Source organism: Tubulanus polymorphus, chromosome 2 (assembly GCF_964204645.1).
Source record: "Tubulanus polymorphus chromosome 2, tnTubPoly1.2, whole genome shotgun sequence".
Taxonomy (NCBI): domain Eukaryota; kingdom Metazoa; phylum Nemertea; class Palaeonemertea; order Tubulaniformes; family Tubulanidae; genus Tubulanus; species Tubulanus polymorphus.
This window is the reverse complement of record NC_134026.1, coordinates 24,511,003-24,537,655: the sequence shown is the minus strand read 5'-3', so window position 1 is coordinate 24,537,655 and position 26,653 is coordinate 24,511,003. Positions and strand designations below refer to the sequence as shown.

Genomic DNA, 26,653 nt, shown 5'->3' with positions numbered 1-26,653 from the left:
CTTAGAGATTTTGACTCTTTAGAAATTCCTTTTAGTTGAAGGCAAATGTTTCTTTGTTTGAGGGCAAATATTTTTTCATTACAGTGGCATTGATGCGCCTTCGGACAAAGGTGGTATTCAACTCGGTAATAATGGCGATAAGGCACGTACTTTCAGTAAGAGAATGGATTAAACTAATTATTTACGAAAAGAATTTTACGAAAAACAGAATTTTTTATAGTCAAATACTTAAATAATTTAATACTTATCATCATACTGATAATACATTCATAATTTCACATACATTAGAAACAAATAACAGTTCTCAAGAAAAGTCATGTTATAGACATGAATTATGGCACACAAATTAAGCGAAACAAAATAAAATGAAAAACAAAACCGTTTTAGAGGATAGTAACGTAGTTATAAAATTATTGCTACTTATTACAATAAAGCTAGGAGATTTCTTTCCTTATGATGCAAAAACTCTTACTCGAAGATGGTTATACATTGTAGTACGGTAATAATGGTACATGTATGTCCATTCAATGAAAAGGGTTACTTCAACAGTTATGGTATTAAAGAAAACCAACCATCTCATAACATCAAGATTGTGTTATGCGAAAAATCTAAAGATATAGATATATTGACTCTTAACAAAAATACTAGCAAGGAATAATGCTACAAGTAAATTGTGGCATAACTGGCATCTTAATTAAAATGTTTGCAATGTCATGGACTTACTATTCACGCACACAGTTTTCAAATTAATAGTATCTAAGTGTAAAACCAATTATCTATAACAACCATTACTAAAATCCTAACAACTAGACATTTAGTTAATTATTCATAGTCAAAAAGGCATTCATTAATTTCAACTCAACTTAGCACCAAAAATACACCAAGAATACACTTCATATATTTTTGTTATTATAAAACAGTTCAAAACAGTTTAAGGAAAAATGTGTCAGTTCGCAATTAATCTAGCACAAAATCTGAGGTGTGTATTCCTTCATGTGTTGTTGATCGCAGATCTTGTTTCTGGAAAGAAATGAATAAAAAACGTTCTTTATGAAATCTACAGGTAAACGTGCATCAGTCTGACTTGATGAAGACAGTTGGCTACCAGAATCCATACAAAAACCAACAAGATCATTTGCACTATAACAATCCATTTGATCCACGAATGTAAGATTGAGATATGAACTAGGCCAGTTATAGACTCCATTCAAGTTGGATCTCTTCGGACCGTAAAGAATGTGTCTTGACTTGGAGTGATATCCGATTTGGATGTTATGTATTTCATAAACAGATTCACAAAAATATATCAACAAACATCTGAGTTGAACAGATATCTGAATTGATCGGATCCGACCCGGGTGGAGTCTACTGGATCACTTTATTCCATTAAATGTCATCTCTACATCAAATTGCTTATCTTAGTCATTTCAGAGGTTTGACATGTTGGGGAAAAATTGATACACAAGAAAATCTTGGGCCTGAAATTGTGAACTTATTCCTTGGTAGACACGACATCAGTGAACTGTTTGAAGAGCACACTGAAACATATCGAAATCATTTGCAGTCATTGAATTGTACCGAATACAGTACTCCACATCCTCAAATTGACAATTCAGATTGCTACAACAGAAACAATAACAGCTACAGAAGTGCTGATCATCTACCGCTGAAAGTCTCGCGTTCAGATTTGTACAGTTCAAACCCGTTGTTATTGGAAGTCGGTGATGAAGATCTACAAAAGGTGATTCGCAGTGTGGTGAATATCGACATACGTTTGTTGTGGTTAGAAGATTTCTTCGATAAGAATCGATCCACATCGACGACACTGGGACCAATTTGTCCGCCAAGAAAAAATGTATCTACAGAAACGACGACAAACAAATTCAGGGAATCAATGTCCTCGTTAGAAAATGCGTGGCCCAATGATCACAGTTTTCCGGAATTCAAACCACAGCAAAGGAGCACACCATACAGCTCCCTCACTGAATCTATGATAGATGGAGCTATTGATCTTTCATTTACATCAACGAAAGGCTCTAGTTCATGTAGATCAAGATCAAATCCAGATGTATACGGGTTAGCTCGAGATACTTTTTTAAAGTAATTTTTCAGGTTTATGCAAAATATCTTTCCTATTCATCTCCATGCAATTTGTATATTTCAGTTCCTGTCAAACGAGTATTGAGACAGAAAGTAGAAATGATACATCCAGTTTTTGTACAGCCCGTAGTAATTCAGAATCTTTAAGCAGTCTTACATCAGAGTAAGTACAAATTAAGTTGAATCCCTCATCCATAGATTGAAATAAATTGAAGCGGACACTATTTGTTTTAGGTCCACCTCAAATGAAAAATATGCCAGTCACTCTTACAGTCAACCAATTCCTTGCCTGGTCTCAAGGACAACAAGTGGTAGTAGCACAAAGGTGAGGCAAATTGTTATCCAAATGTTTTGTTCTGCAAATCCATGAATCATCGGAATAATATCCTATACACCGATGTTCCATGTTGGCTATCGGTAATAAGGACTCTTTCATCGTTCATCAGGTTCAACAGCGTACGATAAACCCACCGAAACCAACTAAATACAGTCCATCTTCGCACTATAAAAGCGTACCTCGGTGGAGTCAGGGAAAATCCCCGCAGAAATCGAAACAATTCAAAGCTAAACAAGCTATAAGTAATAGTACCCAGGACGAGGAATTGACCAATGTTCAAAGTGATGCATTACCAGTGAAATATGATGGTCACTACACAGCTGCTGACCATTTTAAATATCAAGTATGGCCTTTGAAAATTTGGTGATAGAAGATTGATAAGATAGTGTTAGAATTACAGAAGTAATTTTCTATTGTCTAGGTTCATAGACTAGTTCAAGAAGACAGTAACAAGGAAAAGCAGTTCATCGATCCTACAACTGGACTTCATATTAGTATTACACCTACAAAATCAGCTCCAGTACTCCAACGGACACCACAAAAACAACATCACCAAAGTCCAGCTAAACAAATGCCGGATACTTCAAGAGATTATGATCTAAAATCTCGAACTAAGCTTTTCTCAAGTAATGGAATATGGAATAATGTGAATTCTACACAAGAAAGAGCTATTCCAATAGTTCAGCCACGACCGCCCCAACAACAACCACCAGTGCTACCACCAATTCTACCAGGAGATCGACACTGGGCATTCTCCCCAGGTCCTCCATTCGGTAGCCTTTCTGCACCACCTGTATTCCCACCAGTTAACATAATGATTCCACCGCCTCCATTGTATACTGTATCGCAGTTTCCACCAGGATCTGTGCCACCACAGACGTGGCACTATGTTCCACCGCAGAGCCTGGAATACAACCATTCTCCAAACAACATCCAGAGACAAGCCGTATCAAACCCACTCGCAAGAAATCCATCCAACACAAGACCGAATCTGGTTCAGATCCAATTAACTGACAAAAATAACAACAATAGTAAACTGGGTTTCTACAACTTCTAACAACAAGGTATCATACAAATCTGTGAACCAAGAAAATATACTCATAATGGCAGCTAGTAAGACAGAGAACCTGTTTCGGAGACAAGGAGATCCTTAGCTGTCTAAATGATACATCACAATGAATGAAAAATAATCTCGTTTGACAAGCAATCATGAAAAGTTTCGGAGAATGTTGACTTAACTTATTCAAATACAAGCAGCAATCCCCTGACTTATTTTCAGAGTACTTAACACGATGAAAGTAACTTCAATCAACAGTTAAATTACATTTCAATTAATGAACTTTGACTTACACTGATATATTGCGTACTGATCAAACACTGAGTGTTAGACCACCATCGACTGTTATCACCTGTAAATAATACATCTCTGCTGTAAATCAAATTCATATGTAATGAACTTATAATTACCAATGTAAATAAAGAGAATATTCCGTTCAATGAAACTGGGTTTACCTGTCCAGTAATGTATCGTGCTTTAACAAGAAAACTAACAGTCTGTGCAATCTCTTCTGGATTACCAAAGCGTTTCATAGGGATAGCTAATTTAGCAGGCCCTATCTTTTGCATTTCAGCTGTCATATCAGTAGATATATAACCTGCAACAGAATTCAGAAAATGTTGAATTCCCATAACCAAAAATTCTAGTCTTTATGAATTTTGGTGTAACAAATAGAACATTGGTACAACAAATATGGGACCAGCAAATTCAATCATAACAGTTATATCATTATACCTTTTTAAAAACATTTTAAGAATGTTCTCATTCGGTAAATCTGTTAGTATTTAATGATATAAGAACAAAGTTTTATACAACTTAATACTGAATTGGTTCGACCTAAACAATCTTTCTCGTTGAAGATCTTTATTACCTGGAGCTACAAGATTCACAGTTATTCCACGTGATGCGACCTCCTTAGCTAAACTCTTAGTTAATCCTATCAAACCGGCTTTAGATGAACTGTATGCGCACTGACCAATATTTCCGGTATTAGCAACAATACTACCTATAAAAGAAAATCAACTTATACTCATCTAAAGTTCCCCAAAAAATATAGTTGTATATTGGAAGTAGGATAGAAATAAATTGAATTGCAATGCAGGCGTGTATGTTAAAACTGATGGTATTTACCTATATTTATAATAGTGCCATGCTTTTTTTGTAACATTCCCCTTAAAACTATCTTTGATGTCAACATCGGTCCCACAAGATTGGTTTGAAGGATTTCATTCATATCGCTCAGATCAGTTTTCAATAGCAAATTATCCTGATTGATACCTGCAATGAAAATGTTTGCATTAATGCAAAAATTTCATCATCTAAATTAATTATCAATAAATTCTCCAAGAGCTTGAAGTGTAGAGATATGTAGAATACATCAAAACAATACTACTGACCAGCAGAATTTACCAGGACATCAATATTTCCCCATTTCTTGTTTATATTTGAAATCGATTTATGAATCATATCTTCCTTTGATATATCACAAACTTCTCCATGAACTACATCTTTTCCATTGACTAAAAAGATCACATTTTTGTCTAGTTATAGATTTACAATAGATATTTTAGTGGGTTTGTTTCGATACTTAGTACGACATACCTAACTCTTGCAGTTCACTGACGGTTTTTTCGATTGTTTCCAAGTTACGGGATATGACAGCTACTTTATAGCCTTCATTCATAAAGTCTTTTACTATTGCCTTGCCAATTCCGCGAGATCCCCCAAAGACAGCGCATACTTTATCCATAATATTCTACCAATCGTAAATATTATTTTCATAGAACGGTGAACGCCATTAGTTAGATTGGTTGCCGTCCTCACTTGCCCTAGAAGGAATATGGACGCAGCGGCCAGACACAACGTCCATAAACCGGTACATATATGAATGCACTAAGAAACGGTTTCAAACCGACCTAGGACTTGAGCCACAACAAAAATAAACGGAAAACCAACATATGTTTGATAGGAAGCGAGAATCTTTAATAATAAATCAACAAAAATTCTCAACACATGAACAATAGGCAATTTTCTATTTACATTTTCCATTCATAATTTTCTACTTAGTTGTCTACTTAGCTACAAGCAATAAAAATACACTTTTGAAGAAAATAAAACCTTTTAACACATCTGCCAAAAATCATGACAAATTTTAGTTGTTGTGACCGTTTAACCCGATCAGAGGCAACGAAGAGAAATCTAAAATATGGGATTATCCAGTTTGCGAAAATAATCAAACTTAGGAAAACCTTGTTCATTTGAAAGGAAGACACACCAATCTCATTAAGACATTGGTAGAATCCAATGTTATCTCGACTCCTCTTTCTCTGTAAAGAAAAAGAATCAGTTCACTAGAACAACATTTCTGTGTAAAACAAAAGCGATTTGAAAGTTACAAATATTTACCATCATTTGGTTCAGCAGCTCTGCATGAATTGTATGATCCACATTCTTTGCACTTTAATCCCACTACATGGAAGAGTACCTTACTCTCCTATAAAAGATACTTTTCCATTGTTACTTCACAATTAACAGACTCGGTTGCTAAAATGCACCATTTCTTTTTTCACCTTGTGACAATCTTTACAGAGAATTTGTACATGAAGATCTTTATATTCATCAGGCATGGGTGTACTTTCAATTTCGTCATCCATTTGTTCCCAGACAGTTTTCATATCGACCATAGACTGTCCACAGACTGCACATCCAAAATTACTGAAAAATCAACCCATAAGAATCGACAAAACAAAGAACAATACAAACTCAAGTGCTTTTGATATTGTTTACTATACGTACCATGATTTGAGCATGTTGTGCATACATTGCCTGAAACGAAAACATTAAAACTCAGTATTTGTTGTAACACATGAATTGTATTAAGATCATGCTGTTGTTGGGTAATCTTTACAGTCGAATAGAAACACACCTGTGCAGAAGATGCCCACAAGGAAGAACACTACACTCTTCTCTTGATGTATGCAAATCTTCTAAACATACCGGACAATTATTTCTAGATGCCTTCTCCACGCACTGAAATTATTTCAAAATCGAAATAAAAAGCATTCATCTTTGTTAAAAATGTCATCTCAATCAACTGATTTACCAATATTCACCTTATGTTTTTCTTTCAGGTTATTGTGAAGACATACGTCACATTTAATACAGTGGAAATAGTTATCCTTGCCACCTATACGACATATTCCACAACCATCACAGTGAAATTGTTGTTTGTCAACATCGTCAAACAACCGACAAACAGAGCAGAAGTAATTTCCGAAGATAATACCACATTCCTGACAAGTTTTTTGGATCTGAAATAGAAAATTTAACTTCTGAAATTTGTTGAATTCATTTGAATAGCCTATGATAAATTATAGCAAAAACTTACTATAGGCCTAAATAATTCATTTCAAACTTAAGGTAAGAGAAATATCTAAGTGCTAAGGTCTGATCTAAGTGCTGCTTATTACCATTTGCCGCTTTTTGCATTTTTCATCACCACACACAACTTCTTCAACATGCTTTCTATCTAGCTCATGATCTTCTTCATCATTGTGACATATGCGACAAGGGTATGTCCGTCCACAACACGGTGCCTGGAAAAATCAGTCAAGTAAAACTGCACTGTTTCTTTTAGTCTAGTACCTAGCCGTCGTTCCACGGGAACCGTAACAACCACTGACTGGTATTCGGACTATGTTTCTTTATACTTTTACAAATAAGGCTACATACAGTACCATTAAATGGTCATTAACACAATCCTAAATTTACATTTGGCAGTATTTAACAGCATATATATCACCAATAAAACGAAAACTCAAAAATCAATCCACCCGACAACGATGAAAACGACCTTTTTCGGTAATTAGCGTTACTTCTGTTGACATGACAGTGGGTTGTTATTGATTTATCACTAAAACACGTTACAAATAACCAAAAGACCTTTTTCAAATTTACTTTAAATCAAAGAGAACAATATGAAATCGAGAGAGATAATTTGGGTTTAAATCGACTCACCACTAGGCTACATTTTCGTTTGTAATGTTCACAGCCAAAAGAAGAATTTTTTTCAGTGGAGGCAGACATCTTGCCAACCACTAGCGACATCTAGCGCCTAGGAAATGAATATAATCTCTACTATTGTGGCAATCAGTAGCCACTCTGCACTCTCTGTATAGTAACTTGGCACAAAACCATAGCCGTAGAGACTAATTTAGACTGGGCTCCATCTTGTTGATGGGTGTATGATTCAAAAATGACAATTTTCTCAGAAAATTTCTGGGTAAGTATTTTATTTTCTCCACCGTACGCTTTAACTTCATAGTCTACATAGGTCTAAGTATCATGCGTACTAAAAAAAAACAGTACATTTAGTGCCTATTTCTGTGCGTTTGCATCAAAAGAAAAATCATGAATACACTCTCGTTGACGTTATTCCTAAAAAATTCAAACAAATGTAGGAGCCAATCCAAGACAAAACCACGCAATTGCATCAACGAACGAATGTGTATGTTTGTTTGTTCGCTGGGATCTTGGTTTAATTAACCGTATAGGATTGTTCGTATGACATCTTCACCACGACAGGAGTCGAGACACGACAGTAGAAGAATGAGTAATAACTGAATAATGCAATAATGCATAAAGAACTGGACCTACTCAATAAAGTCATGAATGGCAATACACATAGCCTGGAAATAGTAGAGTAGACCTAGCTGTATTATAGCAACTTATATAGCAACTTATGTATTATAGCGACATCATTATTTCCTTCGTGAAATTGAGCCCTGCTCCTAGCTAGCTTTCCTGTATTAACCTATACAATAATTGAAGGATTGAAACAAGTATTTCTCAACTAGTAGACACATGCATACATTGGCTGCCTGCTAGAGAAGGGCCTTCATCATTATCATCATCATCATCATCATCATCATCATCATCATCATCATCATCATCATCATCATCATCATCATCATCATCATCAGTTGTGAAGGATCTGTGAGAACCTGTGGTTATCTTCATTGATGTTTCTCAGCTCAGTATGAATTTATAAACAAATTGATGAGAAGTTGATTAATTTTACAGAGCTGCCAACTGTTCTTTGATTGTCAGGACAGCCAACTGTCCCCGATTATCAGGGACAGTCCCAGAAAATACCTCATTGCGTCCTGTTTTATGCTATGGAAATCTATTGCTGTCCCTGAACCAATTTGTACTGTCCCTCTGAAAATTGTTTTAATTCTTCATTTTTCCTTGTTGTGTCCCTGAAAATTTACCTTTTGTCCCTGATGTGGTAATTGCGGTTGGAAGGGTGTGATTTCATACTCAATGATTAGATTAATTTAGGAAATTCTTTTGTTTGATTAGTTAGTAATATAATAAATAATCTAACGAGTAGTTTAAAACAATATTTCTATCCTTGTTTTGGATATAGAAAGTATACAAGCATCAAACATTATTCTTTTTATTTCAGGGGGAGAAAAATAATGGATTTGATGTTCTGTACCATAATATGAAATATGGGCATAAGTCCAGTTTAGAATTTGCTGATTTCTTGAGAGAAAGGTACAAAATACATGTCATTATTCTATTTCTGCTGCTGAAAATTATTCGATCTGTAAAGTTTAGATGCAAAATATTATGTATTTTGTAGTTGTAGCATAGAAGAGAATTATTCACGGCTATTGAGTAAACTTGCAAAACAAACAGGAAATTTCAGTCAATTGGGGTAATGTTGATCAATGAATACTGGTGTATAATAAATTCTATATTAAAAATAAGTTGTATCCGGTATAATATGTTAAAATGTATTTTTGATTTTAGGACTTTTTCCACATTTTGGCCGATCCTACGGACTCTGGTTGAGAAGTTATCGAGTCTACATTTACAGCTAGTTCACCGATGGCAGGATTTATTAAAAGACGTACATCGATATTCCGAAGATCAACACAAGCGACATAAACTGGTGAGAAATACTGAAATTATTTATTCTGGCTGAGGAGATAGAACAAGCTTTTATTTATTTTGTTAATTAAGATTTGATATTATAAGGCCAACTATTAGATTGTTTGAATGAATCTTTGGCCTTAAAAAAGGGGAACCCATTATTTCTCTTTTTTTGAAGTGGATTAAGTGCTGATAAAATACTTGGCATATAAGCTGTTATGCATTTGAATAATTCATTCCTGTATTGATTTCAGTTAAAAGAGAGCAGTACCCTGGAAACAGTGCAGTCAATACAACAAATAACTGCTGGTCTACATAAGGTACTAGAAATAAGAATATAGGCCTACACAAGATGTATTGACAGTATCCATATCAAATGGGATGAATATAATTCAACTTGTCCACCCGTCAGAAAAAAATAAAAAAGTACCTGAATTTTTTTTTTCAGAGTAAAGAAATATATAATGTCAGAGGTAATGAACTTGAACGATTGAAGAGAGAAAATGCCCAACAGAAAGATCTTGAAAAAGCTGAAGCCAAATTTAAAAAAGCTAGTAAGTTCCTTCCTGCCGGTAGTTTATTTTCGGTCTATCGTAAAGACGGCATTGATTCAATGAGTTGTCGACTAGTTAGTATATGACTCTTGTTTAGAACTTAAGTGGCTCTTGTTTGCAGCTGATGAGTACAAATATTATGTGGAAAAGTATGGAAATGTTCGAGATGATTTTGAAAGAAAGATGACTGAATCATGTAAAGTAGGTGTAACATATGGTCCAGTTCTAACATTTTGTGCTATTATTCTCCATTATTTTTATCGCGCAGTCAAAGATTGAAATCATCTTCCTAGTGGAGAATTCTTTAAAAAGATGAAGTTTTTTTTTCTTTCCCAGCATTTTCAGGAGGAAGAGGAAACACATTTACAACAAATGAAAGATTTTGTTGATACTTATACTAAAGCTTGGGAACAGGGCTTTGAAGCCTTAGGCCAGGTATGGATTTATCCATATGTATGATATATGGGCCGTGCTCCACAAGTGCAACTTACTAAAAAGTTGACAACTGTTATTTATATAAATTTGACAAAGTTATTCTAACTTCAGATACAAATCTAGAAACTGGATCTGGGTCCCGAATGAAAAAAATATATTGTTACCGGTTTCGAGTTATAGATGTTTGGTTTATGAAGATTTGTGGTCTATGAGACTAATCTCGATATTTTGATGTAGGTACAGCAAGAGTTTCAAAAGAATGGAAGCGAATTAACAGTTGAACAAATAATTGCTACATTCGTTGAATCGAAAGCCACAGGAACACAAAAGCCAGGTAAGATTATCTAAATACATATTTATGTATTACCCCCAGACAACTGCTCCTCCCTGCATTTCAATGCCTTGCCAAGAAAGCTGACAACTTAACTTCAAAAATCATTTATACATTTCTGTGAAATTTGTAAAATATAGAATATTCGTTTCTTTCAGGGCCCGTCACTTTTCAGGAGTTTGAAGCTTCAACTGCAGCAAGTGGCAGCGGTAATGAAGGTACTCCTCAAGAAGTGAAGAAAGAACGAAGGGAAAGTGTCTCAGTTGATAAACAAAGGAAAGAAGGGGGTAAGTAGTTACATGAATTCATAGTGGTTAGATGAAGAATTCCTTTCTGTTGGAAGCAGATGCAGGTATTTGAAATATGTTGTCTGTACGTGTACATTAGTTGATAAATGAATGGTACAGTACTTGGTATTAGAGGTTGTAAGAATTTAGTGAAAGGGAGTGCTTGATACCTTCTTCAATATTGTATGTTGAGATTAATACCAGTTGACCTGATATTCCCAAAGTAGTAAGTACAGGTATTACTACTATTACTCTCATCGAATTTGTGTATTATTCGCGAGTTTCATTCTCAGAACATTGATACCAGTTTTGAGGTGCTAGGTTATGATTTTGAAATTACAAGTAATCAAAAGTATTGAAATTTTGCAACATACATGTATTTTTTCCTACATTCCAATGATATTTGCGTAGTTCCAGCATTTTCAACATATTCTTTGCTGTATTCTTTTTGTACCGTATACATTTTATGAAAAAGCTGTTAACGCTAGAGTTGTTAGATTTTTTTGGTGGCCTCACAGAACTGATCACACTAATGTACGGTTATATGTTTCACACTAGTTTTTATGTTTCTTCACTGTAAGTTGTCTGTTTGTTTTCAGACGAAGTCCCTATCAACACAAATAATGAGTATAACTGGAACAAGCTCAGTCCGTTTATAGAACGGAGTCGCAGTCCAGCTGGTCTCCGGGGTTCACGATGTAAATAGATGCAAAAATCTGGACACATTTACTTTATTTATTTAGTTGCTCACGCTTTATTTAGTTCACTTTCAATTATGGTTAATAGAATAGATGTTTTAATTATCGCTATATGATTATGTATCAAAAATTTAAGCATCTGTAGAAAAAAATGCTTTTATAACACAATAATAAGCATCCTCTTTTCTAGTGTTGCAATCATAAAGAAAGTGATGAATGAATGCCCTAATATTTCTTAGATAAGCCTTTGATAGAAATATCATCGGTTGATTGAATACATATGCATTGAAAGCTTGTTGAGAGTGATGGATAAAGTTGAAATGTGTCTATGTTTTGCTATATTCACTTTTCCTCTCGTTAAAATGGTGTACAGTTGCATCTGTACTTTGTACCCGCTGGGCTTTGTGCACCTTATTTTAAGATTGTCCGCTGTAAGTCCCTACATTCATTTCCAGTCAAAATTATTGAATCATTTGCGAAAGCACATCAAATTGTATACATTTTTGCACAATAAGACAGTCTGACTGGTCATGAAGTAATACTTGTTGTACAATTTATTTTTCAATTTGTCCAGCCTGAGAGCATTTTCCTGTTATTTTTCCGAACGTCATTTAAGTTCAGATAATTGTTTATTGATGTACATGTATTCGGAAAAGGTGATGTGCTAGGTTTGATCAAATCGAATTAATATTCCTGGTACCAGTGATTCTTGGTTCATGCACAATTTCGCGCGCGTGTGTGTGTGTGTGGGAATTAACTGTGAATCTCATGCCATGGAAGCTTGTGCCAGCCTGTGTGTTGTCATTTTGAATATTAATCTGTTACATTATCTTTATCTCATTAATATTTGTCGGTCGAGGTCTATGGGTCTGCACAGGAAATCTTAGTCAGGATATTGTGAACGGAGTGACCTGTATCATCGCACACTGTTCCTCGGGAAATGGGCTATTGATTTAACTGGAGTATTCTTACTTCCTTCAGCAACTGTGGAAAGATGCTGATGACCCCCGTCACTGTACCATTATCCTTCACTAATGGGTTTCTGAAAACTATTATATTTTGTTTGTTTGATTTTTTCGTTTTTTTTTCTGTTCTGATTCCTTCTACTTTGCTATTGTAATTTTCGTTAAACATAAGGTTTGATATGAACGATTTCCCCTCTGGTTTATCTGAGTGTTGAAAGCCATAGCTATACCTTCTATTAGTGAAAATCCATTAGCAGGTTGAATTGCTCTCTATTAGAGAGATCACACTTGATCAGCGCTAAATAATATTCCAGCCTTTTAGAACTGTTATGATGTGATGAAATCGATGGTATTTCTTTTTCTTCGAATTCGAAATTTGGTATTAACATATTTTTCCTCTGTATTTTCTTTTTTGTTAATGAAAGGGCCTAGCTTTGATCTGCTGAAAATCGGTGGTGATAATCACGATAAAGACAACAATATCATCAGTCGAGGTTGGATGTGGTTTCTTAGAATAATGATTCTAAAAATATTTCTGTGTTGGGTTTACACCGGTTAACTTCAGTCATAGCACTTGTGTATCCTAAATATGTATACTTTTCAGTCAGGATAGCTTTTTTAAAGTCACTTTGAAACTTTTGTCCTTGTGCTTAGATGATTAAGTAAAATAACTGCTATGCCTGAATTTTCTAGTGTTGGTGTAATAATCAAACGTGTATTTCATGAATTGTATTTGTGGGACAGGCATCTAACTAATTTGTGTACATAACCATTTTTTTCTAACCAAACACCATTTAGATTTAATGCCAATGTAATCCATTGAATAGTTGGGATTATGAACTCTATTACAGTTAACATACTGGTTGCACCAATTCTATGTTAAATCATAGGATCAACTTCAAAATGTTTTTTGTAAATAATCACCTGTGTTAAGCGAACAGTTTAACTTCATTAACCTCCAAGTATGCTCGTGTATAGGCTATATAACGATAACCCTGATTGTTTTCACAAGATAGATTTTTCATTTAGATCTGTATTACCTGTTTTCCAATTCGATAATCTTCTTAATTGTAATTCTGTGAATTGGTTCACTCCCTCCCCATCGAAGTCCTGGTTTTTTTTACTGTGTATATAATTTGAATGCATCCGTTGCGTAATGGTTTAAGTTGTGTATGTTTTTGATCATTGACTCTCCGTCACTTGTCTCCAAATCTTAGATGTTTTTCTCTACATATTTATGTGTCTTAGCATCCGACAGCCAGTATGAAAGGCCGGTTCTAATTTCAATTGTGCTTCTGTTTTCCAGGGTTTCTCAGCAAAGGGAAGAAAGAAAAGGAAAAGAAGAAAAAGAAGAAAAAAAGTGACAAGGATAAAGAAGAATCAGAGTCTCCGTACGTATCTTTTTCGTTGAGCGGACATACTTTTGAGAAACAAGGCTAGGCTACATTTCAACTATTCTTTCCTCCCAATGCTTTTATGAAATATAATCTAATCCTAAACACGCATGGTTAAGCATGCTGTCCTCAAAAGACGTAGATAATTAGAATGCGCTGGAAATGTCATCGATTTAAGTAGAATAGTTTTAATCCCTGTAATCCATGCAGGCATTTGATTTTGTGAGTTGTTATTGAGTTATTTCGATCACTTTATTACATTTTCATTTAGACTTGATAATGTGGTGTTTTAACTTCACGCCTCTTTCTAAAATGCATTTCTCTCTTATTTCATTTGTTTCATTTTCTTTCCATTAGCCCCAGAACTGTACGGCAGTTGTCTAAAGTTAGCCTGAGAGCTATCAGCCCCATCTTATGTCCACCGCCAGAGTTGATTATCTGGTAAAAATTGTCACATTACATATAATCCACGTCAAACAGAATGTGCCCCTTGTCACAAAGATGAAGCAACAACAAAATTAATGCTGTTGTTTGTGAAATTAATGTACATGACTTGGGGGGCATTTTTGTCTGTTGTTGTGGTCTCTTCAACTCAGTATTTTATTTCCTTATCAAAAAAAGTTGGTCGCACTTTGTTTCGAGGCTACACGTGCATGGGGTGTGGACTTCATTATCATCAATACCAGAATGTAACGAGTAACTGGTTATTAATCGCGCATTTCATTCATTCATATATTCATTTTCAACTTTCGATACTAACTAATACAATAAGACAACTCTAAACGGGAATTTTCTGCTGTGCTCTTGTATTAATCATTGTGTATCTATATATTTCTGTAGAATTCAGAATGATCCATGTTTGTTTGAGCCTGTAGATCCCAATATGAATACATCTACCGCCCTATCTTATGCTACATGTACATGTACCTTCCCCGCATGGGCTCACTCTAACCCAATACTGATGCGCAACATCGCTAAATACGTCTGTCGACACCACATCTCAAGGTATTAATGTAATATCTGTAATACTTTCATGTACACGAGACAGTCGTATCCTATCCATCTTTTGCACTCGCTTATTCTGTCTTGGTATTCTTCCATTTTCATGTAGCTTTAGTCAACTCTGTGTACAATTGAATTTTATTCAGGTAACTGACCATAGCTACTGTAAAAAAGGGAAGGATACGATCATAATTAATTCACAACCATTAATTAATATTTTTGTCTATCGGTACTTATATATCTCCTTCCTAACTTATGAATTCAGCAATCTCTAGAGAATAAACTTGATTTTGATTGTAGATTTCATTTTGATTTTTGCACATTCCAATTTTTGTTAGTAATCATTCTCAAGGACTAAGGTTCTAAAATGAAATCTTAAGCCCATTAAAATCAACATAATACAGGTAGTAATATCGGTAATTACAAACTGATTTCGGCTCTCTCCTGCAAGCAAGATATCATTAATTATCATCAAGTGTAGTAATCACTAGTATCAACCCTTGCCCATTAACACCTGTCCTATACTGTATATTCAAAAATTAGAAATAGCTTTATTCATATCGCTTTCATGTCTTCCAAGGTTACAGTGATTAAATGGAATGAAAATTCACAAACTTTCTGAAAACTGATATGTGCACGCAATCTCATCACAGGCACTACTGCAGTTAGTCCAATTCTATTTTGTTTAGGGAGGGTACATGTCCATGTATGCTGTTATCGATCAGACTGTGTCAAAGATATGGACATTCAGCGCCAGAAAAAAATAGTTAGCTTTTTTCTCACAAGAGACACGCATGCGCAATGGTCAGATTCTACCTTTTGCGAAAATTCTGAGCAGTAACTTAGACTGCCTGCGTTATCACTAATGTTTCAGCCGTTGCTGATTTTCTGTTAGAGCTATTTGTTAATTTGATGTTCGATTGTTTACTGTTCATGTGATGTTTCACCTGAAAACTGAATGAACTTATTGTGCTGGAGCAAGACTACGGTCATGTTTTGACAGTACCAGTATTTTGGGTTACAGTACCGGTACTGTGAGTGATATTCTCACTCAGTTTTCAGGAAAAAACAGACTCTTTTCTGAAGATTTTCCACTTCATTTCATTGTCAATGATCAATTTGATTTGTTGTTATATTTATGATATTGTCATTCTATTTATGATATTATATCATTATTTATTATTATTATTATCATCATTATTATTATTATATACTACACTATAGAACTATAACCAGTCCTTTAGTAATTGCATTATATCCACACAGTGAAAATGATTTTTGTCGGAATTATAGAATATGTTTACATAAATTATGATTAGCTCAGAGAACTTTTTGGATTCAATCTAATTCGACTTGAAACTAATGGACAACTCCTCTTACATTTCAGGGATGTCAATAGTCTTGAGAGGGTGAGTGTCATGATATGTAAAATGTCTAATATGATTTTTTTTCGGAGTTATAGCCATCTAATGATCTCAAGTTATATTTGTTCAGGCAACTCCAACACCTATGGTAGATGATGAAGGATACAGCATACGGCCAGATGACCCTTTAAACTATGGTAAAAGTCTCTCCATCTAGTTGATACTTACTCGTGTACAAGTTTTCATTTTCATCTATGATTCTTGTAAATTTCAGGTACCCAAGACAGTTCAAGTTCAGATAGCGAATCAGGTGATATTTCTTCTCCATCCCAATCTCGGAATAATCAGCAGTGTAAAACCCTCTTAAACAGGTTTTTTATCCATTCTGCATATGTTTCTGTTTCAGATGCTGATTCTGATAAATTACGCAAAATCAAAGTAGAAATTAAGCCTCTGAGTCCAAATGGTTCTTCAACCAGTACATCCAATGTCGATGATATCCGTGCATCTTTTGAGGGGTTGAAATTATCTCCCGTCGGAGGAGTAAGTTTATCAGCTCCTATTATCTTGATAAGTTATTATAATGTTGAAGAATTGTCTAATATATATATCTTGGTATTTTCTAGCGTCGTCGGAGTGTTAGTAATAGTTCATCAGATGCCAACAATATGAAGCGTTCAGTCTCAGTTTCTGACACTATACAGTAAGTAACCCTCCCTTCATTGACTGAGATAGAGTCTATAGAATACAATGAAAAGCAACAAAAAGCAATGAATATGGATTTTGCCCCAGAATTCAGTTTGATGGTTGGTTGTAATTTGTAGTGCTGCTAAACCTAGTCAGGATTTGCTCGGTACAAGTCAAACGATGTCAAATCTGTTTGCATCATCAAGTGCATCGACTCCCACCGGTGGTAACTATTCCTTCCCGTCATCATTGTTCCCAAGTTGTTCTAATCATAGTGGGTTTTCAAGTAATGCAGGCAGCGAGGCATCCACCCCTGTGTCTTCAACACCAGTTTCTACACCAGGTATGTCTAAATCATTTATATCTAAATGTATATACTGCATTCAATCTGCATCGACCTTTAATGGTTTTATTTTTCACAGGTCCATATTTAGATAATTATGAAAATGATAACGATACTCCACCAGCTCTTCCTGCCAAACAACATCGAAATGGCCTTTCTGGTTCATCTCCTGTGCTCCTTCCTGGACCACCACCTAAGACAGCCTCTCGAACAAAATTGGTAAGTATTTTGTAACTTAATTATTGTCATGAAATCATATTTATTGATGAGCTTAAACAGCAGTTATGGCATTTGATCAATTATAGACAACCAGAGGTCGACAAAGTCCAATTACGAACATGAGTCGAAACGACAGTCAAGGTAGTCTTAGTAGTATAACATTTAATACTACATCAGTTCCTATTGGTTCATCGAGGGGACCGAGTCCACTGACTATTGGCATGTCGGATACTATTCCATTAGCAGTTGCCTATACGGAAACTATCAATGCAATTTTCAAAGGATCAAATCATTCGAAGTGAGTCTTGAATCAATTAACATCATGTTGATTTTCTGTATAGATATCAACAGTCAATGCTGTGTGTATTATTTGTATGTCAGGTGTCTAGTGCGACTGTCTGGAGACATGAAGATGTCGTTTCCACAGGGTATCGTGCGAGTTCTTACTGAAAATCCATCTCCAGCGCAGCTTACATTTAGAATGAAAAATATGAACAGATTGGAGTCTTTAGTTACGAATAAGAACCTCATAACAGAGTGAGTATTGAAATGTGTTGAATAGAAGAATTAGTGGTATTAAACTTCGTATGATGGTACTTCGGCATATCTTTTTAAACACAATCAACCACAAAATTCTTGCTCATGACAAGTTTCATGATTGTGATGAGTTTCATGCTTATTGATTACTTGATTTGTTCACCAGAGGGTGTTGAATATTGAAATTGTCACATTGTCAAGCATTTCACCTAGTGGGTACGGTGTCCCTGGACCCCTATTTTTGTGGGCATTATTTTTGAATTGTTATTTCTATTTTAGGGATACACGCCAAAGCACTAGTGATAGTAGAATGTTTTTATTTCACATGACAGCCTTGATCGACCATTTACGAACTCAAGCTGATCAACATAAAAATGCCTCATATTATAATGTAGATATATTAAAGTATCAGGTGAGTTTTTCAAAAATCTTCAATGACTGATTGAACACATTATTCATTTTATGATGAAACATTTTCGTCGAATTCACATTTCTAGGTGAAACCTCTCCCGGAGGCGCAAAGTACACCGTTACATATAACGCCTTATTGGAAATGCGAGGCATCTCATACAGACTTTAAATTGGATTATAGTTATAATGGTGCTGCTTTGTCGAATCCTATGCCTTTGTGTAATGTGAATATTCTAGTCCCAGTTAATGGTGATGCCACATCTTTACAATCCCTTCCAGCTGGTTTCTGGTAAGTTGACGGTCATTTCTCTACCTACCTAGTTCTTTCATCTGAGTAGCTCAGGATAAAGAATGAATTTTTCTTAGATATTTGAGTCAATAGTTATCGAAATTGTTTTTCGCTTCAGGTCGAAGGATAAACAACGGGCAACGTGGAAATTAGATAGTGTGTCAGATATGAATGAAAATGGCGGACAAGGGTGTATACGGGCTAAATTTGAGGTGGCTGCTGGACCCAGTACACCTCAAAATGTTGCTGTTCAATTTTTGTGTGAGGGATCTACTATCTCAGGAATTGATTTCGAACTCGTCGGACCAGGGTACAGATTATCATTAGCAAAACGACGATTATCATCAGGTAAGAATTTACAGAAGGATATTGAGGTGATGGCTTACATGAATTCCCGGTGTCATCAAATTGTCAAACATAGGATGCATCTTGGAAGTTTTTACATGAAATCTACAGTACTCTTTTCTGTATTTTCAGGAAAGTACTTTGCTGAACCAGATTCTGAGATCCAGTATGTGTAGCATCACTGTACAATCAAATTATATTTACAGTGTTACTGTGTATTTTAATATCATTATATATTTTGTGATTTGTTACAAAAAATACTTGTGCTCAATATTTGTGCATGTAAAATGTGCGTTTTTAAAAATCGTTACATCTGAATTTTTCATATGTTTGAATACTTGGTACTTCGTTCCATGTTACTTCATTTTCTGTCGAAATATTTGAAAATTTTTCTGAAACTGTTGTGCATGCATCATGTCAGAGTTATGCATTTTTTAGCTTCACTGCAATTTTGATGATTAGACCCAACTCCAGTTGAAATTAGTTCATTTGTCGATATTTGATTCCGGTGTCACCTGATTCAGGATTTTGTTTTTCTAAGAAACACTGTAGGATGTTGAATTGATGTTTAGGGCAGACGCCGTTGTTGGTTACTAGTTTCATCTGCACCTCATCGAATTCATCATTCATGACCAGTGCAGTATGGTTTTACGAGGTTTGAAGTAGACATCAAAACGTTATTTTGTGTACACATATCTTGCATATCTGTCCCTCTTGTAGATGCATAAAGAAAATCTGAAGCTGTCCGATAAATGTTGTATTGACTTCTTCATTTGACTGGCAAAGATAACTGATGTTCATGGAAATAACTGATGTTTGATTCAATATGTTGATGAATAAAGAAATGTTCAGTAATGGTTGGCGAAAATGATTATATAAAGTGTATATCCATATACATTGTATCTGAGTACAGAATGTTCACAAACAGGTGCCATTTTACATTTCAATCCATTAGTGTGGTGAACATAGATATTAGATCTTTAATGCACAAGAACTTCAATGGCTTATTTTCATATTGGTTAGCTTTTTTGCCTAGGCAAAAAACCTAAGAAAATTGCAGAATTTCACTGGAACTACAGATATTCTAATAGGTTGCTAATGAAAAACTCTTTGAAATTCTATGGAGTTGTATTGTTGGGGATCAGCACTACGGTATTTAACAGAATTTTTATACTTTTTCAATTTCGTTTATATCGGTCTAAAATTTTATTTGAGAACATTGAAGCGTCGAAGGTCATCCCATGTTTCTGTATTCATAAGATTCATCTGATTTGAATGACCACAAGTTTACTTTTGGAAGTATATCATATATTATGTACAGTTTCGATTATTCTTAAACATGTTCCTTGTTACGAAATCAGCGTTGAAAAGTTGGAATTGTACATAGTACAAAGATTTTTATCGTATATTTTCAAACCCACCTTAGCAACAGTTGTTTAGTTAAAGAATAACTTGCAGTCTTCAAATAATTGAGTCATGCAATATTTGTAAACTCTTAATGAATAAAAATTGTAGATCTGTAAATCATAATATATTGTCAAACATATTTGCAATAAGATATTTCAGTGAACTCATATTTTTAAGTTATATAGTTGATAATTACCCTAATACCTTGATATAAATGATATAATGGTAATATATGTTTACATATAAGGCATTATTATATGGCAATTACTAAGAAATTTTGTGGAGTTTGTTCCATTGGAAAATATTTTATTTGAAATATATGTATAGATGAATTTAAATAGTATGTTTATACATGTATCAAATGTACATCTTTGCCTGTAGTTAGACCTTCAGCTACATGTCCCAAAAATTATCTGAATATAAAAATTGCACTATTTTAATCCACTTGTTATTTAGTTACTTCTGGTCGAGTTTGCTGGATACAACATGTTATGATTAGACTTATGCTCAAACCGGGAGCGTCTTGATGGGATGTTGGCCATACAAATCTTCTCATGTTGATGACAGTTTTACACGTATTTGATTTAGTGGTTTCGCAAGAGGATGCAGATATAAACAAAACAAATACTCCTTTTATGGGCACTGCCATCAACCACCATTGTCTTTGTTAAATCCAGTCGATGTTGGTCGGTGGTGTTTCAAGGATAGATTCAATGCCTTCCTTTGGTCTTGTGGCACATTCAAGGGCATTTTGTTTATTGAAAGGGAATATTTGCAATGAAGACATTGAATGTGTGGATGGGCAAGATGCGTTTTTATTACTACATTTGCATTAAAACACTTCTTATCCTACCAATTATGTCTAGGGTCTTGATTGCTTTCAGAAATGAATATATTCCTTTACCATAAGAAATGAACTTTATGTCTTAATTTATTTTCATGACCAGATATATATTTTCACTAGTCTGGACAAATTTTTCCTATTCTTTTCTAATGAACATGCATAAAATATTTGAATTACACAATTATTAATGCGGATAATACTGTTTTAATGCACCAATACGAGATAAGAAATAACACCAGAGTATACGATCAGCAAAATAGTATGACAGTAGTAGAATAGAGTAGAATGTAGACATTATGATGAATGAATATTGCGTTATATAATAATTGAGCCAAAATTAATAATGGTTCACATGCACAAGAATAGTATTTAAAATTGTAGTAAAGAGCTATGTAATTAAAACTAATCGCTATTCCAGCAATTTAAGAATATATCACGGTCAAATAAACAGCAATCAAAGCATTTAGAATCTTAATCGATATATTGATTAGAAAACGATAAAACAATAAAAACTCCGTAAAAATTAAAACACATGATACTGAACTGGCTTTTACTTGTAACACGTAAATCGATTATTTAAAACCTTAGTTATTTCTTCGCAAATAACTTTCCATTTAATTCCGAATTTCTCCATATCAATTTTATCCGGATGGTAATGTATCAATGCTTTTGTAATTGCCTTCTTACTTGTTGACATATCCCAATTCTCACCAGAGGGAAGCACAACAACACCTTTGTCTTTCGGCGGATATGTCTTGTAAATGTACGAAAGTAATTTCTTTTCATCGCGTTTATTTGCGAGTTCATCAAGTTTTCTTATCTCTGCATCAATCTCATCTCTGAATGGTTTACGCAGGTTTTCCCATTTCTTGTTCTCCTCTTCTTGTTTTTCAAGTTGGTATTTAGAAACAAAAGCTTTGGCTTCTTGAAACCATTCTACAAAAAAAATATGCCTGTATCATGTTATTGTCAAGAATAGGTTTGAAGGCAGAGTTCAAGTTCTCATCTTAGTTGACAACATACCTTCTCTCTCTGGGGAACAAGGCACCATTGTTAACGCGAGCTCTATGGATTTCTGGAACAAGTCTTTAGCCTTGTGTTTCATTTTCAGAACGACGGAATAAACTCGCCCCAATCGACTCAGAGCAGCTGCCTCATTTTCAATCTGAAACAACAGATTTTTCAGTCTTAAAGTCTTGATTACAAGTACAAATTTTCAAACCCCAGATCTTACAGACATATTTCTGGTTTGCACAATAGCTTGAGTATAGCAATCTATCACATTCCACGCCAGATCCATGCTTAACTCTTCAGTGTCCATCAGTAGCACCTTGTACATATCATCCCCTAAAACAATTATCTCTGTAAAATTGATTATCTGCAAGGAAAATAATTCAGTAAGTTCGAACTGTTGTATACATACCTTGTTGCCTTGACTGCATGGATTCAGCAATGCACTGATTATTGAAAACATCTTCCCTTTGTATTCTTACATCAGAACTCAATTCCACGTCATGCCTACCGAGCCGAGCAGCCTCTTCTATCGGGTAATAACACTCCTTCATCAATGATAAAGCGGTCACATAAATCCCATTACTGATGTCTTCAATTCCTTGGTGGAAAAAACCTCGCGCAATTTCTAAGTAACATTTAGCCTTCGAAATGCCATCCGGAAGTAAACGAGCAAATGTTTCCAACTGACGTCCACGTTCTTGTCCTTTGCTGTAATTTGCTAGGAGATATTCGAAAACTGCGTCTAAACATTCGGTGATTGATGCCTCTAATTTTTGCCACCAAGTCAAGTTCTTGGAATTACCAGCTCTCTGGGCCCGCATGAAATAATCTATGGCTTCTTTGAAATTGTGCGTTACAAGTATAATCTTTTCACCTCTTGCCCATTTCACATGAGCTATTTTCCAGGAAGCCATGGCATAGTTTTTTGACGCGGAAGCCTTTTCTTCATCAGTATTGGATGTCTGTTCAGCTAGATAGTAACAGTTGATGGCTTTCTGTAACCGTACCTCAGATACTGAGGGATTGATTCCATTTCGAAGTGCCTCCACATAATGAGAATTTCCTTCCAAACGATGATTAGCAGATGCAGAGTTATTCTTATTTTTATGGGACATGTTTATCCAACAATGACAAAACGTGCCTGAAAACACATAGTATGAGACAACTTTTTAACTTATATTTATATCATTCACCTCGCTCAATCATGCGAACGCATGCTGAATCGAATGATTGATGCACAGGGGCTCATATTTGAAGTTTGGCCTTGGGGGTGAACTGTAGCTTAGATCATCCAATATCCAAGGTACTATATACATAGTACTGTAGTGTGGATTGATGATGATTGGTTGCCGAAGGAAAGTGCGAAAAAGAAGTGTGCGATAGCAGAAGAGCCACGTCCGACAGCATCAATCAGTATCGAAAATAATTTTTAACTCCAGACCATGAAGACAGGTTAAAAGAATTGTACCTACATTCAGAATTGGTCGAGCAGTAACACTTGAAACCACTGGACAGTCGCGCATTCGCTTCGATTCGCCGAATTTAATTACTGAAAAATCTATCACTTCAATGAGGTATTTACAGACGCCATTTTATGGCATACAGCCCCGTCTAGCGACCCTCAGTACAGACCTCACGTGACCACAATTGACCAATCGCAGCAGCGTATGCTCCAATTCAATTCAATACAAATTAGGCCTATTACGCATTCGAATTTTAAAATCCCTAGCGTACGGACCTACATTTTTCGAGCTTGCATAGATTTATCAGTTAACAGATATACGGACTGCTCAGTTACTCTACTCGTCCGTCTTATTTCGTTTAAATTCGTCTCACTACTGCCACTGGACTAGACTATCAAAAGTTGGTGAACTTATTACTACGAAGAGGGCCTTCTTACTTATTCTTTAAGTAAACTTTTTAGTTTAAGGTTTCGTTGGTCAGTACTTCGGATCGCAAGCGGCCGGCAAAAAAGGTGAGCCACATTTCTCCGATCCAGTTCCACGGGCACAAGTCACTGAGTCAGTTGTAAATTTTTTTTTTCTGAAATTGATCTTTTTGGGACATTTCTCTTAAAAATCTTCTGAACACTCGCACCTCAATTTGGTCTTAGTCTTAGGCGATTGTAATAGGCCTACGACCAGTGAAACTTGTGCCATCATCGCATCGTTTTTAATTTTATCCATTTAAAAAACACTATGTATTGAAGGATTGCTAAAACTGATTGCTAAAAAGTCTTCTGTAAATCATTTCAATCGGAGGTAAGAGACTTAAATAACTGATCTTTTCTCATTCCAACATGAGAAAATGAAGACTTTGGCAATGCTTCAATAGGCCTACAGTGTAAAATGGATAAAAAACGATGGTTCATTGAGGCTGCACAGTTTTACTGGTCGTATGAAGACCAAATTCGAGGCATGCGTTCAAAACATTTAGCGAAATATCCCAAAAACATTGATAGATTCAGTCAAATCCTAAACTAACAACTGTGGAACTTGGTCCTGATGGCTATGTTATGATTAATTGCCCTTGTGCAGTTGTCTTACTCTTTATCAAGGTGTCAATCCTTCAATCAATCTTGGCCTCAATCGCGATCTACCTAGGATTCATGTCCCACTACAGTTTTTATTTCGTTTGTTATTCATTGTATCTCGACTTATCTCGGACTTCCATTTCTTGTTATTCGTTGCTCTTAGATACCATCTGTTTATTTTACTTTGATATAGTTTCATTTTGATTTAGACCTATTTCTCTTTGATTTGTTTTAGTTTGTTGTTCCTTAATTAATTAATTATCTACTCACTCACTTAGTTATTAATTATTTCACTCATCATTTATTTGTAATAACTCTTCTCACTCAGTTCTCTGTAATTGGTGTCTCTACCTATAAATACTGTTGTTTTTCCATTGACTATACTCATTCACCTGATGAAGCTTTTATTCATTAGAATCGAAAGCTTGTGCGTCAAATAAATAGTTAACCTATACAGTACTACTCGTCTCATTATTCTTTATCCAGTGTAATAATTTGAATGCATTTCTTTAGAATTTATCCTAAATTTATTTCATATTCTAACATTTTTTCCTTGTGATACTCTATATGGACATGATTTGTATTTTGCAGATGTCTGAACCATGGATGTTAAAGAATGTTATTAGAATGTTATTAGAATGGGTAACAGATAATCCCACCCGGTGAAAGTACCCAAAACTTGGTTTCACAGCAAATTTAAATAAAATTCGTCAATATTCTTGTTGAAAAACTTAAATATATATGTAGTTTTCAAAAATTTCAAATTTTCCGTGGTGTTTTTCTTTGACAATGTGTGACTTTTACCAAGCTATGGTCATGAAATGACATTACTCTGTGACTTTAAGCAAGTAACATGCATAAAAATAATATTGTTAGTAGTTTTTGTTAAAATTTCTGTTAAAAAATTAGGTCCGAAAGTTATAGTAAAATATCTATGTACATAATAATTATCTATTTTCATTTGGGCTTTATACAGAGAACTGAGGGATTTTTACCAGGAGTTGATATTTACCTACTTTCATTAGTCTTTGTTTCAAAACCAGTAGTGATTTATTATAGGGCTTTTCTCTGTTCATTTATTGAAGTTAACATTTTTGTGCAAATTCAACTTATATATAATTTGTAATTGTAAATAAATTATGATCATAATGTCTTTGATACACAATTTCTTTAATTATTTTTATGAGTGTCTCTCGAAACTGGTCTACCATTCCAAAATCTGTTTCTCTGATTTCCTTAGTGTTTATTTAAAGAACAATTAAATGGGGACTTGTAAGTAGTCATTGGTAGACAAATATGGTAATTAAATACCCCCCTAAGTAATGCAGCTGTGATAGGACTATCACATTAGTCAAGAAGAAACACAACATCCATAGTGTACAATAAATGAACAAAAGAAATCCCACCAAAATAATTCAGCCAAAAAGAATTCTTGAATAGAACAGTATATAATAGACACATTGATTAAATATATACAAATTCTCTTTTTGGCTGAATTATTTTGGTGGGAGTTCTCACGTTTAGGAATATTAGATGAATACAATATTAGGCTCCTGG

General features: G+C 34.8%; 4 protein-coding genes across 10 annotated transcripts; 1 reads left to right on the top strand and 3 right to left on the bottom strand.

Moving 5' to 3' along the window:
• Positions 1-285: 285 nt before the first annotated feature.
• LOC141900260 (carbonyl reductase family member 4-like) lies at positions 286-5,293 on the bottom strand. 2 transcript variants are annotated; one of them, XM_074787063.1, is made up of 7 exons: positions 5,097-5,293; positions 4,892-5,014; positions 4,626-4,772; positions 4,366-4,500; positions 3,950-4,092; positions 3,788-3,846; positions 286-1,020 (listed from the first exon to the last, which is right to left on the bottom strand). In XM_074787063.1, the coding sequence occupies exons 1-6, from the start codon at positions 5,242-5,244 to the stop codon at positions 3,808-3,810; spliced, it is 735 nt and encodes a 244-aa protein (XP_074643164.1). In that variant the 5' UTR covers positions 5,245-5,293; the 3' UTR covers positions 286-1,020; positions 3,788-3,807. The 2 variants fall into 2 exon arrangements, with proteins under 2 accessions (XP_074643164.1, XP_074643165.1); XM_074787064.1 differs by lacking the exon at positions 286-1,020 and having other exon boundaries at positions 3,799-3,863.
• A 190-nt stretch (positions 5,294-5,483) lies between these two features.
• On the bottom strand, positions 5,484-7,595 carry LOC141899318 (RING finger and CHY zinc finger domain-containing protein 1-like). Its single transcript, XM_074785557.1, has 8 exons — positions 7,512-7,595; positions 6,965-7,090; positions 6,608-6,805; positions 6,421-6,524; positions 6,291-6,320; positions 6,065-6,209; positions 5,901-5,988; positions 5,484-5,821 (listed from the first exon to the last, which is right to left on the bottom strand). Exons 1-8 carry the CDS (start codon positions 7,578-7,580, stop codon positions 5,802-5,804), a joined length of 780 nt encoding a protein of 259 aa, XP_074641658.1. The 5' UTR covers positions 7,581-7,595; the 3' UTR covers positions 5,484-5,801.
• A 120-nt stretch (positions 7,596-7,715) lies between these two features.
• On the top strand, positions 7,716-21,131 carry LOC141898597 (F-BAR domain only protein 2-like). Of its 6 annotated transcripts, none has more exons than XM_074784581.1 (26): positions 7,716-7,776; positions 8,965-9,056; positions 9,145-9,219; positions 9,315-9,456; positions 9,692-9,757; positions 9,886-9,991; positions 10,113-10,192; positions 10,328-10,426; positions 10,670-10,760; positions 10,916-11,044; positions 11,644-11,742; positions 14,014-14,098; positions 14,942-15,106; positions 16,491-16,512; positions 16,598-16,664; positions 16,742-16,777; positions 16,874-17,010; positions 17,094-17,170; positions 17,292-17,497; positions 17,577-17,716; positions 17,803-18,014; positions 18,098-18,253; positions 18,533-18,665; positions 18,751-18,953; positions 19,072-19,301; positions 19,431-21,131. In XM_074784581.1, exons 1-26 carry the CDS (start codon positions 7,750-7,752, stop codon positions 19,472-19,474), a joined length of 2,919 nt encoding a protein of 972 aa, XP_074640682.1. In that variant the 5' UTR covers positions 7,716-7,749; the 3' UTR covers positions 19,475-21,131. The 6 variants fall into 6 exon arrangements, with proteins under 6 accessions (XP_074640682.1, XP_074640681.1, XP_074640683.1 ...); XM_074784580.1 differs by having other exon boundaries at positions 10,664-10,760; XM_074784582.1 differs by lacking the exon at positions 14,942-15,106 and adding an exon at positions 14,459-14,542 and having other exon boundaries at positions 10,664-10,760.
• A 426-nt stretch (positions 21,132-21,557) lies between these two features.
• On the bottom strand, positions 21,558-24,166 carry LOC141899326 (uncharacterized). Its single transcript, XM_074785571.1, has 5 exons — positions 24,036-24,166; positions 22,973-23,704; positions 22,784-22,896; positions 22,573-22,714; positions 21,558-22,485 (listed from the first exon to the last, which is right to left on the bottom strand). Exons 2-5 carry the CDS (start codon positions 23,676-23,678, stop codon positions 22,100-22,102), a joined length of 1,347 nt encoding a protein of 448 aa, XP_074641672.1. The 5' UTR covers positions 23,679-23,704; positions 24,036-24,166; the 3' UTR covers positions 21,558-22,099.
• Between the last annotated feature and the right edge of the window lie 2,487 nt (positions 24,167-26,653).

What these genes read in the sequence shown, in the direction of transcription:
- LOC141899318 (XM_074785557.1), bottom strand. Translation starts at nt 7,580, where the DNA reads ATGTCTGCCTCCACTGAAAAAAATTCTTCTTTTGGCTGTGAACATTAC. An exon ending in ACCTGAAAGAAAAACATAAG is followed by an intron (nt 6,525 to 6,607) that starts GTGAATATTGGT and finishes AAATAATTTCAG; the next exon opens with TGCGTGGAGAAGGCATCTAG. An exon ending in TGTGGGCATCTTCTGCACAG is followed by an intron (nt 6,321 to 6,420) that starts GTGTGTTTCTAT and finishes TTTTCGTTTCAG; the next exon opens with GCAATGTATGCACAACATGC.
- LOC141898597 (XM_074784580.1), top strand. Translation starts at nt 7,750, where the DNA reads ATGACAATTTTCTCAGAAAATTTCTGG. An exon ending in AACACAAGCGACATAAACTG is followed by an intron (nt 9,457 to 9,691) that starts GTGAGAAATACT and finishes TATTGATTTCAG; the next exon opens with TTAAAAGAGAGCAGTACCCT. An exon ending in AAAGGATCAAATCATTCGAA is followed by an intron (nt 18,015 to 18,097) that starts GTGAGTCTTGAA and finishes TTTGTATGTCAG; the next exon opens with GTGTCTAGTGCGACTGTCTG.
- LOC141899326 (XM_074785571.1), bottom strand. Translation starts at nt 23,678, where the DNA reads ATGTCCCATAAAAATAAGAATAACTCTGCATCTGCTAATCATCGTTTG. An exon ending in CATGCAGTCAAGGCAACAAG is followed by an intron (nt 22,897 to 22,972) that starts GTATGTATACAA and finishes TAATTGTTTTAG; the next exon opens with GGGATGATATGTACAAGGTG. An exon ending in TTGTTCCCCAGAGAGAGAAG is followed by an intron (nt 22,486 to 22,572) that starts GTATGTTGTCAA and finishes TTTTTTTTGTAG; the next exon opens with AATGGTTTCAAGAAGCCAAA.
- LOC141900260 (XM_074787063.1), bottom strand. Translation starts at nt 5,244, where the DNA reads ATGGATAAAGTATGCGCTGTCTTTGGGGGATCTCGCGGAATTGGCAAG. An exon ending in CAGTGAACTGCAAGAGTTAG is followed by an intron (nt 5,015 to 5,096) that starts GTATGTCGTACT and finishes TGATCTTTTTAG; the next exon opens with TCAATGGAAAAGATGTAGTT. An exon ending in TGGCACTATTATAAATATAG is followed by an intron (nt 4,501 to 4,625) that starts GTAAATACCATC and finishes TTTCTTTTATAG; the next exon opens with GTAGTATTGTTGCTAATACC.